The sequence below is a fragment of the Trichomycterus rosablanca genome, chromosome 5 (assembly GCF_030014385.1).
Source record: "Trichomycterus rosablanca isolate fTriRos1 chromosome 5, fTriRos1.hap1, whole genome shotgun sequence".
Classification (NCBI taxonomy): domain Eukaryota; kingdom Metazoa; phylum Chordata; class Actinopteri; order Siluriformes; family Trichomycteridae; genus Trichomycterus; species Trichomycterus rosablanca.
The window spans coordinates 9,403,194-9,420,630 of record NC_085992.1 but is presented as its reverse complement, the minus strand read 5'-3'; the positions used below and the strand labels follow the sequence as shown (position 1 = coordinate 9,420,630).

At 38.8% G+C, this 17,437-nt stretch overlaps 2 protein-coding genes across 8 annotated transcripts in view; one reads left to right on the top strand and one right to left on the bottom strand.

Moving 5' to 3' along the window:
- Positions 1-73: 73 nt before the first annotated feature.
- dmac2l (distal membrane arm assembly component 2 like) lies at positions 74-4,774 on the bottom strand. 3 transcript variants are annotated; one of them, XM_062995630.1, is made up of 5 exons: positions 4,705-4,774; positions 4,265-4,387; positions 2,866-3,074; positions 2,086-2,257; positions 74-267 (listed from the first exon to the last, which is right to left on the bottom strand). In XM_062995630.1, exons 2-5 carry the CDS (start codon positions 4,375-4,377, stop codon positions 153-155), a joined length of 609 nt encoding a protein of 202 aa, XP_062851700.1. In that variant the 5' UTR covers positions 4,378-4,387; positions 4,705-4,774; the 3' UTR covers positions 74-152. The 3 variants fall into 3 exon arrangements, with proteins under 3 accessions (XP_062851700.1, XP_062851699.1, XP_062851701.1); XM_062995629.1 differs by lacking the exon at positions 4,705-4,774 and adding an exon at positions 4,485-4,656; XM_062995631.1 differs by lacking the exons at positions 74-267; positions 4,705-4,774 and adding an exon at positions 4,485-4,685 and having other exon boundaries at positions 2,082-2,257.
- A 2,604-nt stretch (positions 4,775-7,378) lies between these two features.
- klc1b (kinesin light chain 1b) overlaps positions 7,379-17,437 on the top strand; it is a 31,228-nt gene continuing 21,169 nt past the window's right edge. For 4 of the 5 annotated variants that reach the window (XM_062995622.1, XM_062995626.1, XM_062995625.1 and 1 more), the window contains exons 1-3: positions 7,379-7,597; positions 15,963-16,230; positions 16,909-17,139. In XM_062995622.1, the coding sequence (XP_062851692.1) occupies positions 15,982-16,230; positions 16,909-17,139 (480 nt within the window). In that variant the 5' untranslated portion in view covers positions 7,379-7,597; positions 15,963-15,981. The remainder of the gene's footprint in view (positions 7,598-15,962; positions 16,231-16,908; positions 17,140-17,437) is intronic. The other variant, XM_062995627.1, reaches the window with a different exon arrangement.

The window sequence follows — 17,437 nt, the reverse complement described above, 5'->3', positions numbered from 1 at the left end:
GGTCAAACAGAATACAACCGTTTCTTTTGTTCTACTTCAGACACGAGCACAGTAACACTGCACCTGCTCCAACTTACTGTTTACACTTTTATTACAGCATTTACATCCTTCATGTATTTGATAAATTAGGCTGCAAGAAGGGTGGTGACTGACTAAGCCAAGTCCAGCTCTATGGTGAGTTTGGGCAGTGCTGTCTGTAGTGTGTCTGTTGTTCTCTGTTTTTCTTTCACGGCTGGCAGGTCACTAAGAAACAGGTACTCCAGGTTCCTAAGAAGTAACACACACACACACGCACACACACACGCACACACACACACACACACACACACACACACACACACACACACACACACACACACACACACACACACACAGAAGAGCAATCAGTAATTAACAAAAAAGCTTTAGATGTATGAGGCCCATTTCCGGAAAGGTCCGGACACTTTGTAAAATGCAATCAAACAACAATCTGTAATTTGTCAACTCTACTGAACCTTTATTTAAGGTGTGGCTAAATGCACTAGTACAGGGGTCCTCAAACTTTTTAACCAAAGGGCCAGATTACTGTTCTTCAGTATTTCGGGGGGCCGGACCGCAGGTGAAATAGTAAACACACCCAAAAAAGCTATTTACTATGTATACTGGATGTATTGTCTGTGCTTTGTATAATTGTAGTTCATAATGATAATGCAGAAATGTTATTTTTTTTTAGTAATTTCCATTATCCTTCCTCATACAGTGTTTCCTTAAAAAATCAGTGTGAACTGTGAGCCTGCTTTTGCCTGACGACAGTAAGCGTCAGGTTCCATATTTGTTACTGCCAGTCATAATAGCTAATAAATGTTGATCAGTGAGTCTGGATCCGGTTGGAGATTTAAGGTGTTTCAACTTCAAAAAAGTCTGCACACAGAAGTAGATGCTCCCGAAAACGGTAGTTACTTTGAGTGCATGTTTTATTGAGATCGGGGAGCAATGGAAAGAGAAGCATAAAAATTAAACAATGTGTTTGAGTTTTGATTTTGGATGCATAAATGCGTTGATCTCCGGGAGCAGGTTGTTAAAACATTTCAAAACTCGCCCCGACTCAGCCAGCGGATCTCAGTAAAGCACATCTTCAGCTCAGACAAGAATTCCTGAAACTGCCTGTAGTTAAGAGCATTAGCTTTAATGAAATTAACACAGGACACGAGGATTTTCATAACGAAATCCCACTTAACTGCTTCGCAACACAGTTCAGTGGCTGCGGTCACTCATCTCTCTATTGATGCGCCAATCACTCCCCTCATGCTGGCGCGCCACCCGTTGGATCGCTGCCGTATAATCTACTGAGACTCCGGGTGGCCAATTTTTGTTTCCTCTGTTTTTTTTCGAAGATGAACAGTGGCCAGACAACATGTATTGCTGCTGTGGTTAAAGGGGCCGGTCAAATTAAAGCATCGGGCCGTAGTTTGATGACCCCTGCACTAGTAGGAAGGGACTTTTGACTATGCCCTAAGTAACATAAACTCATTCAAAAAAGCAACACATTCAAAAAAGTTGGGGTGGCAAAATAAGCAGGTGAATTGGTAACACGTATCATAAATATGTAGTAGTATCATTATTGCAAGCGGCTCACCACTTTGTGGCAAACTTCAAAACCCCAAGATTGCAAATAATGAACCATGCAAAATACTGTGAAATCCGAAAAAATCTCAGTTTATGTAGGGCAAGATCAGAAACCACTATTAAACGTGCTTGACCTTAGAGCCCTCAGTGCAGCCGGCAGTGCATGAGAAACTGTCATGCTACTAAGATGAATGTAGTCACATGGGCTTGGGAGTACTTAAGAAAACTGTTGTCTCTTAACAGTCCGTCGCAGCATCAAGAAATGTAACCTACTCAAAGAATAAACTGTAAATCAGTTCTATGCAAAACCGCCACTTGAGTTCTCTGGGCCCCAGCTCATCTCAGATGGACTGAAAGAAAGGTCAGATTCTAAACTCACCTGACTACAGCACATATTAACATTGTTTTTCCTGTTTTTATTGCATTTAACAAAATGTCTACATGAAGTACACAAAGTGCAGCTTTATAGTAATTTCTTACTTCAGGTGATGGAGAGAGATGATGCCTTTGTCAGACACGTTGCCACATGAGACAACAGCCATCTTACTCAGGCTGTTCTGCAGGTTTTCAGTCTGACTTAAACGCTCCAGACATGCATCCTCTATATAGATACACTTCTGCAGCTTGATCTCCTCTACATGCTCCAGAGCATCTACATAGAGTGAAGTAAAAGAGCTCTGTTAACATGGAGTTAAACCAAACTACTCCCATATTTTAAGTATATTTTCACAATGAGTGAAATTTCTACTTGATTCTACTTGGGGCTTGATTACTTATTCAAAAGAATTGTATTTATACTGGTGTGAAGGTGAACAATGCAGAGGAACAGTGACTGTATTGTTATAAGCCTGCAAGATACAATTTGTCTTTCCTGTTGGATGTATGTCTGTTTTATTTAATACTATTCTATAGTTTCATATATACTACTGTATGGCAATGTACTGTATAGCGATTCCTACATTGTGTTTAGTATTCACAGGCAGGTGTGAACCTCCATCATGATGACTCTGCTACTAAACTAAATGTCTATGTTATTTTTGATGACAAATCATTAACCATTACGACAGCACACACACCATCATAAGTGTGTTATGTTCTAATTGTATGAGCTGAAATTGTGAGTTATTATGTGTATACATTGTATATGTACCACAGACAATTTGGTTAAACGAGTGAGCTGGTTTGACAGATTTTTAAAGAATGATTTGGTGAATGTGTTGCACAAGACTGCAGTAAAGCGTGTGTATTAGTATCACTAACCCAGGTAATCAAATCCCCGGTACATGATGCAGGATTCTGTAGCATCGATGGCCTGGATTTTGTAGCGACCCAGTGGCCCCGTCGGAAGCCCGTTGTAATCATGCTGCCAGCGATCAAAACCACAGAAACGAACTTTGGCCCCACACCTCAGAAGCCATTCTGCAGCTGCACGGTCTGGACCGACTGCTTTAATCCGCTCATAATCAACCCTGGACCCAAAGACAGTAATATTGTACATTAAGAAAAGTTGTCATTTTAATCATGGTATGGTTTACCATATTAGGTGGTGTGAAACATACGCTTTAGTCCATTCTGAAGTGATCATTCCTACCCAAGACACTTTAAAATGAGAGTGCCCATGGCAACTGTTGCTAGAGCTGTTCGGTGCTTAAGTGAAATTTTATTTCCTACCTCCTGTAAAGTGAACCCTTAAGAATTGTCACTACAGAGGTTTACTCTTCAGAAGGGTAAGTGAGCAGTCATGATCAATGGTAGCAGGTTCAAGCACCACATCTGACAAGTTAACACGATCAGGCCCCTGAGCAAGGTTCTTAACTCTCAATTGCTTGGGCTGTATAAAGTCACAATTGTAAGTCATTTTGAAAATTAGTGTCTGCTACATGAATGTGAAATGCACTAGAAGATGCACTGGTGAATAATGTATTACTATTGCATTAGAATGGTGAGAATTGTTGAAGCTATGTGATCAAACTAAGCGTATCATTAGACAGAGAAAACAGCAGGTAAAAGCACTGGCTTGTTTACATGGCTCCTGCTAGTTACATTATGTACACTTCTTAAACAGGGTTAAATGTGGGTTTCAGCTCACATTTAAAACATGACAGACTCACTTGATAAACAGCATACATCTTGTGTTTTACTCTGAATGAAAAATTACATATATATACATATATATAAATATTATATATAAAGTTTAAGTATAATATAAGGTAACTTATAGGCTTTTCACTGAAGTTGTAAGTGCGTTTCAAACTTATTAGGATTTTAACGTCATGTAATGTCATTTATTAGGATTTTAACGTCATGTTTTACACACTTTAGTAACATTAATGACAGAAACTGTAGTTACTCATTATACAAGATTCATCAGTTCACAAGTGTAATGTCAAACACAGTCCTGGACAATTTTTTGTATTTCCAAACTTGCATGTCTTTGGACTGTGGGAGGAAACCGGAGCTCCCGCAGGAAACCCACGCAGACACGGGGAGAACATGCAAACTCCACCCCACCTGGGGATCGAACCCAGGACCTTCTCGCTGTGAGGCGACAGTGCTACCCACTGAGCCACCAGGCTGCCCTCCTTTCAGAGGTTTGTAAAGTTCACTTGAGAATGGACCTCAGCTCCACTGTGCATAAAAGGTTACGTGGAAAGGTTACTTGTTAAAGACGGCGTTGAGCCAGCCCCAGAAAGCTCTGCTGCCCCCTGGAGGTGAACACCGGGAGTGTGAGTATAACGCACTGCGTGCTGTTCCTGCAAGGAGTCTCATCATGGCTCCAGCTCTGAAAAACACCACAGCACACAGTCACTGCTGAGTTATTCTGTAAATACCTCCATTTCACTCCTGGTGACTCTGTAGTTTCTTTATTAAAAACTTGCCTGACACGATATTATCAGGTCAATTCTGCAATTCTGAATCAGGTCATAACAGGGAGATTCCACCGTGAAAGGACAATCACTAAACTCTACATTCCAACTTAGAACAAAGTTATTTTAGCTTAAATATATTCGAATTACGTGATCTTATTAAATCTCCTACACCGCGTCAGACAGATTAGAGATGTGCAGTAAGAACGATCATGAGATCTGGTTCACCTGCCTTGTTTAAACCTGAGCGTTATTTACATCCTCGCTCCGCCATGAGTCTCAATGACGTCATCTCGTTCTGCTCTACTATTGGTCAGTGACGGTAAAACCAAAGATCGTTTCAACAGACATAGACGTTCCACTCATTTGGTTTTTATAACAACATTACCAAAGCTTTTCTGAGTAATATAGACACTTCACTCTCTCAACTTTGTGGTACAGTGATGCCCATCAAAGAGGGAGAGTTTAAAACGCTTCTCTCAATTATTACAGGTCATAAGTACTTTCTACTGCTGAAACTGTGGTCCAAAAGGAAAATAATCATGTTTACGTTAAACTTTTTTCTTCCTATTTAAACCTATTAAAGGAGGAAACATAAATAATGCAGGCCTTAAATGCAGGAATGGATGTACAGGGGTTGGACAAAATAACTGAAACACCTGGTTTTAGACCACAATAATTTATTAGTATGGTGTAGGGCCTCCTTTTGCGGCCAATACAGCGTCAATTCGTCTTGGAAATGACATATACAAGTCCTGCACAGTGGTCAGAGGGATTTTAAGCCATTCTTCTTGCAGGATAGTGGCCAGGTCACTATGTGATGCTGGTGGAGGAAAACGTTTCCTGACTCGCTTCTCCAAAACACCCCAAAGTGGCTCAATAATATTTAGATCTGGTGACTGTGCAGGCCATGGGAGATGTTCAACTTCACTTTCATGTTCATCAAACCAATCTTTCACCAGTCTTGCTGTGTGTATTGGTGCATTGTCATCCTGATACACGGCACCGCCATTGGATGCACATGGTCCTCCAGAATGGTTTGGTAGTCCTTGGCAGTGACGCGCCCATCTAGCACAAGTATTGGGCCAAGGGAATGCCATGATATGGCAGCCCAAACCATCACTGATCCACCCCCATGCTTCACTCTGGGCATGCAACAGTCTGGGTGGTACGCTTCTTTGGGGCTTCTCCACACCGTAACTCTCCCGGATGTGGGGAAAACAGTAAAGGTGGACTCATCAGAGAACAATACATGTTTCACATTGTCCACAGCCCAAGATTTGCGCTCCTTGCACCATTGAAACCGACGTTTGGCATCGGCACGAGTGACCAAAGGTTTGGCTATAGCAGCCCGGCCGCGTAAATTGACCCTGTGGAGCTCCCGACGGACAGTTCTGGTGGAAACAGGAGAGTCGAGGTGCACATTTAATTCTGCCGTGATTTGGGCAGCCGTGGTTTTATGTTTTTTGGATACAATCCGGGTTAGCACCCGAACATCCCTTTCAGACAGCTTCCTCTTGTGTCCACAGTTAATCCTGTTGGATGTGGTTTGTCCTTCTTGGTGGTATGCTGACATTACCCTGGATACCGTGGCTCTTGATACATCACAAAGACTTGCTGTCTTGGTCACAGATGCGCCAGCAAGACGTGCACCAACAATTTGTCCTCTTTTGAACTCTGGTATGTCACCCATAATGTTGTGTGCATTGCAATATTTTGAGCAAAACTGTGCTCTTACCCTGCTAATTGAACCTTCACACTCTGCTCTTACTGGTGCAATGTGCAATTAATGAAGATTGGCCACCAGACTGGTCCAATTTAGCCATGAAACCTCCCACACTAAAATGACAGGTGTTTCAGTTATTTTGTCCAACCCCTGTATATTAACAGATGAATACTTCAAATAAATACTTTCATACTTCAAACTGGCGGCACGGTGGCTAAGTGGGTAGCTCTGTCGCCTCACAGCAAAAAGGTCCTGGGTTCGATCCCCAGGTGGGGCGGCCCGGGTCCTTTCTGTGTGGAGTTTGTATGTTCTCCCCGTGTCCGTGTGGATTTCCTCCGGGAACTCCGGTTTCCTCCCACAGTCCAAAGACATGCAGTTGAGTTGAATTGGAGACACTAAATTGTCCAGCATATTGTCCAAATTGTCCAATATAACCTTGTGAAGAGATAAACCTTGTGTAATGAGTGACTACAGTTCCTGTCATGAATGTAACCAAAGTGTAAAACATGACGTTAAAATCCTAATAAACAAACATACTTCAAACTGTCTGAAATTAAATAAAAGTCAAAGTAAATGTAAAGATTTACTGTTTTCTGTTTGCATTTTACATACTGGGGTAGTACATATTTTGTAGTTTTAGTTTGTCTATTACTAGATGATAAATTCATTTACAGTTTGCAGTATTGAGTGGGCTAGATGTGTGCACCATGCCACCCTTTCAAATATTGTTTTCTAAGGATGTTAGATTGTAATTCATTTATAGATGCTGTGTGCGTTTTATTTAAAGGTGTTTACCTCTAGAATTATATTTATTCCTGTCACGGGAGTTTAAATACCGACAGTTTTCAAATAAGGTTTTATAGCACTTACTAGTAATGCTGTTCGATCCCAATGTCGGAATCGACTCCGATTTTAGATCCAAGTGTCAACCGAGTCGATTCCGAAAAAGGTATCCGCCCTGATTTAGGCTAAAACATAAAAGTTTAATATTTCATAAATGTTGTAGCATTTAAAAATATTAGATTAAATATTGGATTCGAATGCATTAAAATGATATACTATTTCGATTCAAGCAGTTTGAGCGCAACCGTTAGTCGAATTAATATTATCTTGTGGAATCAATTCTAAAGCTTTAGAGTCGACTCAGAATTCTGAGTCATCAAAGCTGGGAATCATAGAATTGACTCTATTTGGGATCGACTCACCGCCTTATTGACAAGCAGGCAGGCTAGCAGAAAGAAACGCGTTTTAGCCCTTAAATGAAACCTTAAATATTGCGGCTAGCAATCGACTAAAAGTCTTCATGGTTTCTCTACATTTTCATACCTGTGACGGGAAATAATTAAAAGGACAGAAGAGGATTTAAAACACTGTTGTTGGTCGGAAAATACAGATAGAGGTATGATGTCATGCTAGTTATGTTAGCTTGCTGTTTACTGGTTAAGCGTGTGGGTTTTGGTTAGCTGGTATTATACTGTGTGGGTGTGTTTTATAACAGATGTACACTCCTGTAGGTGACCACTGAGACTTAATTTTGGCTTTATTTTTTACACTTAATCAAACATATCGTTTTAGACTTGTCATTTCTATTAAATTAGTAGCTAGTTAGTTAGCTGTTAGCATACACAGTCAGAGTTATTTTATTTAAGGTGAGCTAGTAGTTATGTTGGCTAATTAGCTGTTTAGTCTTTTTGTTGCAACTATTTGTAACCAGTTAGCTGTTATTCCGCATATATACACCAGACCTGAGTTTTTGTTATGCTTTAAAATGAGTGTATAAACGCATGACACGCATCATATTATTCTTGGATGTACTATGTAAAAACAGCCATTTCAGATGCATTAAAGTATCATTTATGTGGACATTGAGGCATGTTGGCATTGTCAGGTGCTGCGACCATCCTAGTTCACATGCAGTTATTGAGTACCATTTCATTTTGTTCCCTTTCAATCAGGCTACATGGCCTGGAACATTTTTGATACACTTCATGGCATTGTTTATAACATTTTTGTAGTTACAATATCTGTTGAACTGATTCAAAATACAAAAGATTTCGTTCTGCGTTGTACAAATTTATGACACTGTGTTATTAAGTTCACAGTATATTAAGATTATCTAATCAAAGAGTTCACCATTAATACACAACTTCAAATGTAGATAACTATTAAACTAGGGTATTACTGATTTGGTTGTCAGTTTCTTAAACAGCTGAGGCAGTGACATCAATTCATCTTCAGTAACTTTCACAATCTCTTATTTAAATTATTATTCTAGTTAAATTCATTAAACAGAGTTTTACATTAATTTATTATTAATTCAGCAGTCATACTGAAAATTCTAATTCAAGTTCTTCTAGTATTGCTTGTCAACTGCCATCATTACTCCCAATCCCAATCAAAACACACATTTTCTGTGTATTGTGGGCATTGCAAGATTTCATTGCCTTTATCACTCAAAAAAATCAAAATATTTCTAAATTCAGCATATCCTGATCTAAAGTGTTTATCTGACACAAATCTGCTAAATATCATTGAAAACCATGTATTGTTAAATCTTCTGGTGATGTTTTGCAATACATATATCAAATTCATGTTATAACCTTTTTCTAAACAACTACAATTATTTTGGTTAGTTTATTTACAAAATATTGAATGTTTATTGGTAACCTTAAATAGTGTTTTTTATTATTTTACTGTTTTTTTACTAAAGCCAGGCTAGCTTAAAATTACATTTAGTAATTAAGCATGAAGTGCTCTGGTACTAAAACTAGGAGTAGTAAACTTATTTAATGTGTCCCGATGTTAACACACACACACACACACACACGCGCGCACACACACACACACACACGCACACACCCGTAACACCCGTATTGCTGGAGCTTTGTGTCATGCTTCATCAATCCTTCTTGTCTACAACAATGACTCAGGGTAAAGGTGTTGCTGCCATGCAGGGTGACTGGGCACAGCAGAGTAATGCAGATCTCACTGATCGTGACTGGCTGCGCTTTCTTAATGTTGTTGTCACTGCCAACAGAGCTTTTTTAACTTGAGTTGTGAAGTGTATTTGAGGTTTTATATTTCCGTGTATAGAAAGGATATTGGAAAACCTTGTGTTCTGAACATTTGTGTGGGGTGTGCCTGTGTGTCTGTGTTCAAAAAGATCTAAATTAATCAGCAGAGGCATGCGTCATGGTCACTTTTTCTCTTGTTCCAGCTGTTCAGCTGGTCTGACCACACCCTCACTGTGTATGTACTCAGCCTTATGTTTCTCTGCCACTCCAATGTCTGTCTGTAATTGACTTTGTGACTTTTCCTACCTCACCTTGTACAACAGAATGTCACAAAAGTTTGTGTTATGGTATTTAATACATTCATCCCAAACTCACCCAACCATGCCTTTATGGACCTTGTTTTGTGCACCGGGACTCAGTCATGTTGGAACAGAAAAGGCACAAAATTAAAAGCACACAACTGTCCTTAATGTCTTGGTATGCTGAAGCATTAGTAAAGATTTCTCTTCACTGTATAAAAGGGACCTATGTCAAATCCTAAAAAACAGCTCCACAGCATCATCCCTCCACCAAAATTTACAGTTGGCACAATGTAGTCAAACAGGTTATGTTCTCCTTGCATATGCCAAACCCAGACTTGTCAATCAGACTGCCAGATAGAAAGGTGTGATGCTTCACTCCCCAGATCACATTTCCCCTGCTCCAGGGTCTAGTGGCAGTGCATGTTATACCACTCCATCTGGTGATGTAAGGTTTGCATGCAGCTGCTCAGCCATTGAAACACATGCCATAAAGCTCCTGGTGCACAGTTTTTGTGCTGATGTTAATGTCACAATGTGCCTCAACACTCGCTGACACTGCTTTGTAACTTTACGTCGTTTGGCACTTTTTGTTTGTGGTTAAAATGCTGTGGTTTCTAAACGCTAAAGTGCCAAAGTGGAAAGACTGAGTGCAGGGTGATGGTTTTATATTAGAGGTCAGAGGGGTCACTGAGCACTACTGAAGAGGGAGATGATGCCAAATGATGCACCATGGGCTCTCATTACTAAGGTCGGGAACACACTGATTGCGTCATTGAATCTGTGTCATTTTTACTGTCATTTTTAGCTCCTAAACCACTCGGCAGTGTGAACCTGTTTGTAAGATTCAGTTGCTTCTGAACCCACTGGGGCTTTTATTGCTGTGCCCCATACAAATCTATAAAGCTTTATTTTTAGTTTAGATAAATAGAGCAAATGTTTTCTGCAACTGTTTATCACAGCCTGTGTAATTCCAGCCTAAAACCTGCAGAAACTGATTAAATACACATATTTGCATTTACTTTTCTCCTTAATACTTATTTGAGCATTGTTCTTTGTGGGTTTCACTTACATTCTTGTATTTAGCTTTGATTTAAAAAGGAATTACAGGGGATAAAACAGGCCATAGAACATTTCTTCACATAAACAGATTAGCCAAAACATTAGGACCACCCAGTTAATGTGCTGTCAAAACAGCTCTGACTCACCAAGACATGTAATCCACAGGACATCCTGGTCCTTCAATTACTGTACATCAGAAGGTGGATCATCCTGCAGTGCATCCTGGTGCTGTCTTGTCTGTGTGTGAACAATACACATGTGCCTTTCTTTTCATTCTATCTTTAAGGAAACAGGATTTGATAGACCAGTCAACCGCTTTCCCTTGCTCTTATGTCAGTTTAGATCATTCACCTTATCAGCAGTACTACAACGATCTGCAATTTTAGCCACTGTTGGTCCAAACCAAACACCATAGGCTTTGTCTTCTGGCATCAATGAGTTTTGGCTGATGGCGCTTCGTGTAATTTTTCTCCTCGGACCACAAGCTGTGGGTGGGTACTCACCATGGCTAACTGTGAGCACCCTTGCTATTTCAGAAATGCTTCTTGCCACAATGATTTGGCCCTTATGAACCTCACTTAGGTCTTTTTGCCTGATCATGTTTTTAATGATATGAATATTTACCATCATCCTGGCGTTTAATAAATTCCTGAACGTGACATACACAATTTTTACAAAATAGGCATTGTCATGCACATTTCTGAGGGTGGTTTTAATGTTTTGGCTTGTAGGTTATATATAGCTTTAAAGTTCTGATTTGACCTTTCTATTCTGATTTGAGAGTTTAGATGATGTCCTATTAAACAAGGCAGGCTTTTCTATTGAAACGTGGTAACTAAGGTCAAAGCAGACAGTCTTCAGTACATGTGTCATGTGGTCATCTCTTATGCTTGACTCTCTCTCTTTGACTCTTTGCACAGAGCCCACATGCCAGGGTGGAAGTTGTGACATGCAAGCGTGCCTTCTTTGTGCAGACCTTTTAACTCTGCAGTGTTGTGAAGGCAGCCTGGCTCCTTCCCTTCCCCCCTCTCCTTGCGTGGAGGGTGGGGCCACTCCCCGATGACTGGCTGATGCTTTCATTTCAACATTATAGGCAGTTAGTCATAGATCACACAAGCTTGTTCTTGGATTAGCCTGGTTGGTGGATGCTGGTGTAACTCTAGAAGGATTTGGGCGTGTTTGGCTGTGTGTATGTGTGTGTGAGGGATTGTTTCATCAGCCTGCATCTTTGCTCTGCTATGAGGATCTGGTCCTGACGCTGAGGTAGGCTGCCCTTTGTTAATGTGATCTACTGCAAAGCTGCAGCCATCGCTGCTAAACAACCGGTCTAAGTTGAGCTTGTGCTTTCTGTTGATATCAAATCCATAATTAGTTGATGAAAGGGATTGGCCACGTAGGGACTGAATTGTTGTCTTTGAACTTCTTAAAAAGGCAGATTATCTTTTGAAATGATGTTGAAGGTTGGTTGTGTGATGTTTGCTTTGAAGTTGTGCAGCCTTGATTTGAGGACTTTTGTCTTAACAGATTAATGCGGTAAAGTGAACATGAAACACTAGTTGTCAGCATAAAAATACCTGGATTGCCCTTGGATGCAGCAAATTCAATAGAGTGAAAAAACAAAGACTGCCCACTTTCATACTGTATATGTTAACTGTCTCTATGCAGTTAACCTGAACAGAATAAAAGAACAGCTATGGTGTCTCTTTTTTTTTTTTTTTTTAAATATACACACACCATAAACAAGGTTATTAGCTTTTCTTTTTTTCTGTTAAGCAAATTCATTAATATTATACCATATTAAACTTAAGTTTTCCAGTCTGACTTTATAGATGTGTTGTTCACTTTAGACATTTTACTAATATTAGTTTGTTTTTAAGCTTGCTGCGTGACCCCATCACCTAATTTGCCCACTATAGCTAGCAAACAGGCGATATGACGAGCTTGCTAACTAACTAGCAGGCCTACTAACTTCCAAACTTTTCTGATTTATGTACAAACTCTTAAAAATAGGGTGGTTCATGTCCACTTTATTGTAATTCATAAACCGCACATATTAGCTGTTATTTTTCAACATACTTATCTTGTTTAATAGATTGCTCTGGTATTCTTCTTCTGAATATGTTTCATGCAGAACATTTAAGATCCAGTGGAAAGCATTTTCAAGTACACAGGACCATTTGTTTAGAGATAAAAGTGCTGATACTGCCCTCAAATGCTGATTAGATTTGATTTGACAGATTTCCCTGTCCACCCACAGATATACTGTATTTAATGTTGTTTACAGTTTTCATTTAAATAATTTGTTTTGCCAGCATGTTCTCATGAAGCATGCTGTATTTAAACCTTTAACATTGATGTGTCTGTATAACCACAAAATTATAAAAACATAATTGCAGTTTAGCTAAGCTTAATATGAGCTAATCATAATTTGAGATAACTTTACTAATCTTTAGGGTTTAGGCTGTATTTTACTGTTAATGATTATACAACGGGGTCTCAACACTAAGGTTCATGTATACATGAGGGTTTATCTTGAAATAAACACCTTAGCCATTAATTCTCTCTACAGCTTTGGAATGATTGTTTTTATCTTTATGAGCATTATGTGAATGTAAAGACTATTTAATGCTAAATATTTGAGATGTGTTGTAGAGTGCTTCTTTTCACTATGCCCCCAGTATCATTCTTCTTGGTGTCTGGTTCTTGTTTAGTCACTGCCCTCAGTTTTATATCTTTATAGTTAATGTAACGTATTGAACACTGTTTTACCATGAATAGAAGCTGTTGCAGAAGTCATGGCTCAGGATTATTTTTCTGTTGTATTGCTTTACTGCCCAAGTTAGAAAAAGATTTAGACTGAGTCTTTTTTGGATCATGAATACATCTGATCAGCTTTCAGGAAGGCAAAGCACACATTTGTATTTTTGAAGTTAATTATTAATGAGGCAAAACAAGTCTGTGTGTATAATATGAATAACATTAGTAATAAAAGCTTATCAACAGGGCTGCTGTGTAGCTACTGTTTCCAGTGACATTTGTGCCTTGTGAACCTATAACCATTTCTTAATTATTTACAAATATTAACCAACATGTAAGATTTTTGTTAGGATGTCAGATAAAACCGTCTGCATCAACGAATATCTTGCATGAAGGATTGAGCATCTGTTACAGACACTTAAAACCATTTTCACATGTTATAGCTTGATGCTGCTGTTAGAAAGCTCTCTCTGTTAGTCTTGAGATGTTAAGCCACTGCTCTGCACTCAGAGGGTGGCTGTATCCCAAAACTTGTCAGATTTGCTAACGTCTTTGATGTTTAAGCGAATTTATTTCCACTGCAGTATTAGCACAGAATATGGAGAGACTTGAATCATACATTAAATAACCTAAGCACTTCATTTAAGAGGGATTGTGATGACTGTAGGGATTAGCATTTTTAAAAGTAACATTTTTTTAAATAGATGACAGGTAAAAAAAAACATGTAGTCAGGTTATGTTAATGGTTTGGTTTTTCTTTTCATGGATTGCTTTCTTATTTTTTATCAGTCACCTGGTGTTCACAAAGATCTTTCTAAGTCAGTTTTTAGGTAAACGTTTAAAGCTGATTTGTGATGAAGAGTTATATTTTAAAGGCATATAGTTTGATGCTAAGGCTTTTGCTTTCAGAATGAAATAAATACTTATAAACTGCACTACAGTTTAAAAAGACCTGTCTGTACCTCTGAACAAAAAGTCACTTGGTGGCTAAAAAAGCAACTTAGTAATATTGTTCACAAAGATAGCCTAGTGAATCAGACTTGTGTGATGATAATGAGGCAAAAATAAGCTGCTTTAAACTGAAAAAAATAATAATAACAGTTTTTATACAATCCAGATTTTCACAGACTGGCTTTTTAAGCTTTTTAAGCTCTAAGTTTCCTATATTTAATTAAATTAAATAATTAAATTTCTTGTGCAATGTTTGCAGATAAATTCATTGTTTATTTCTATTAATTACATTCCAGTTTTATATTTAAGATGTACCTGATAGTTTAAACATTAATTGCTTTTGTAATATGTATTTAATTTCTAAAGGCATTCAGTCTAAATAAAACACTAATGATCACAAACAAAATTTGGGCCTTGTAAGCTCACGACTTTAATAATATGGTATTTTGTTGTCTGTGGCAGAATGTCTTTGAGCATTTTATGCTTGTAGGTGGTTTAAATTGGGAAGATATTGTGTACAAAAAAAGTAAAATGAAAAAGAAAATTGTAACTTTTCAACTGAGTTTTTAATGAGGCGTGTGAGTAACTTGAGTTGACTCATTATGTACGGATCATTACTCAGTAAAGTTCTTTACAACTGTTCACCTACTGGCAGAATTCAAATAATCTCCAAGCCCTTAATGGGTAATTACAAGAGTTAGCATCCTGCTGACAGGAACTTCAGGCCACCATCTCATTATCTTATTGCTGCTAGCACAAGGCTGATGATGCTCAGCTATCTATTGCTTTTTATAGCAGTATGATTGTCTTCATTACACTCACCGTGATGGCACTTTCTAGACAGAGACAAAACAAAGACTCTTTCAAGCCAGGCAAGCATGGCATGAGTGACTGCTTTCTCCTGCTGCTGAGCAGTAACGTGTCATTTGTTTATCGAGTCTTGTTCCTGTGTTTTGTTTGTAGCTTTGCTTCCTGTGTCTGTTAGCTGAGAGAGCAGAATTTTAGTAAGGGTGTGGTACAGTCATAAATCAAGAGATGGAGAAGAAAATGTTCCAGCTTTAATGTTGGGGGTAAATGTTTTTGGAAGCAGATGGTCCTCAGCTGGTGCCTTGTGTTCTGAAACCTGCTCTCATTTTCTTTTTAACGACTCTGTCGTCTCTAATCTGCATCATAAACAGGACGCACATTGTGATGCAGCTTTCAGGCAGAGTTAGAAGGTAAACAAATCAGCATCAACCTGTCAGTATCATTTAGCCTTGGATCAATCATAATTTGTATCATTTTTAACATGCACTTTTCTGCAATTTTGTTTTTGTAAAATAGAAACCATCACTGCTTTGGTACACGGACAAGAATAATGAATGTGGTGACTCCAAATTACAGGACCAATCGAAAGGGAAGGGGGAAAAACTAGATACTAGATCTATGCTGTTGTCTTATTGGCTTATATCATGAAGGCTTAAGTAGTTAGCAGCTTAAAATGATCAAATCTATGTTAGCTTTTCTGTATTTGTATTGCTGCAGTACTTATTTTAGGCGACATTATTACCTCTAATTGAGGTACTGCTTCTTGTCAATGTGAATATGTTTGATCCATAATCTGAATAAATATATTACAATTATTTATTAGTGGTTCTCTGTGGGTCCTATGCCTAATGTCTTTCTACTTATGTTCTCTCAGGTTGTCCCTCTGATAGAAGATGTCCACAATGGTGTATCCTCGTGAGGAGAAGTTAGAGAAACTGTCGCAGGAGGAAATAATCTCAAACACTAAACTGGTGATCCAGGGCCTGGAGGCACTAAAGAGTGAGCATAACTCCATCCTACACAGCCTGTTGGAGACAATCAAGTGCCTGAAGAAGGATGAAGAGGCCAACCTGGTGCACGAGAAGTCCAACTTGCTCCGCAAATCTGTGGAGATGATTGAGCTAGGCCTGGGGGAGGCACAGGTGGGGTTTTTTTTTTTAATCTTATGGAGGATTAAATCTTATACTGTTCTGATAAGCCATGAAAGAATACTCAGTAAGATTTTCAGGGGTTGGTCATTGTATACTTTTGAAAATGTATATACTGTAACTGAAGTTCTTTTCCAGAAAGCGGTACACTAGCCCTATTAATTTTTTTTTAATTCTTTTAATTTTTTTTTTCTAAACATGGCCAATTGTGTTTGTTTGGAGTCCTCTGAGATTTTAAACTCACTAATTTGAATACTCCACAATGGTATGCTGGCGGGTTAGACTGGCACTGAGAGTGCGCTGATGAAGACACCTCACAATGGGTAGGCTGTGTTGGCTGTTTTCAGAGTATTTTCTTTAGACACACTGATCCACACACGTATCATCTCTATGGAAAGGTCCAGATCTGTTCACACCTTCATTGATGGACAGCGAGTTTAAATGCTTTAGGTTAAAAAAATTAAAATAAAAAAAAAGTCTTCTTAGATAAAAAAAAAGCATTTACCAAGCTTAAGTTTTCAGTGCACCGTTAATAGAATGAGGAACTGGCTAGAAAGAGTCAAGGAAAAGATCAGGTGTTATGATTCACTCTGGCTAATCTTCTATCCCTTATTGTCTCTCTCTGTTTTTACACTGCTGTCTGCATATATTTATGCCTGTGTTCATGTGCAGGTCATGATGGCCTTGTCTAATCACCTAAACGCTGTGGAGTCAGAGAAGCAGAAGTTGCGTGCCCAGGTCAGGCGACTTTGCCAGGAGAACCAGTGGCTGCGGGACGAGCTGGCCAACACTCAGCAGAAACTGCAGAAGAGTGAACAAAGTGTAGCCCAACTGGAGGAGGAGAAGAAACACCTCGAGTTTATGAACCAGCTCAAAAAGTATGATGAAGATGTATCACCCTCGGTAAGATAAAGTCCGCGCTTCTTTTAAAAATAGCTTTTGAATTACAAAAAAATACTTTTTTCATTACTTTTTTGCTATTGGAGCAGATTTAGCCAATCGATACAGTATATTTTGGTACCAGCATCAAAAAGAGGGCGTATGATTTAGTTTATCTACCTATAGATATAGATATAGTTATAGAACAGTATTGACCAAGATATTCACTAACAGCAGCAGAGTGTTTTTTTTAGCCAGTATTTCGCTGTGGCGTTTTATGTGCAGCCAACAAAATCTTTACTTAGCCCATCAGGGATATGTC

Excerpts from the sequence above, each read along its gene's own strand:
- dmac2l (XM_062995630.1), bottom strand. The coding sequence starts at position 4,377 with ATGATGAGACTCCTTGCAGGAACAGCACGCAGTGCGTTATACTCACAC. Across the intron at positions 3,075-4,264 it reads CTCAACGCCGTCTTTAACAA|GGTTGATTATGAGCGGATTA; the intron begins GTAACCTTTCCA and ends CTTTGGGTCCAG. Across the intron at positions 2,258-2,865 it reads CCGGGGATTTGATTACCTGG|ATGCTCTGGAGCATGTAGAG; the intron begins GTTAGTGATACT and ends CACTCTATGTAG.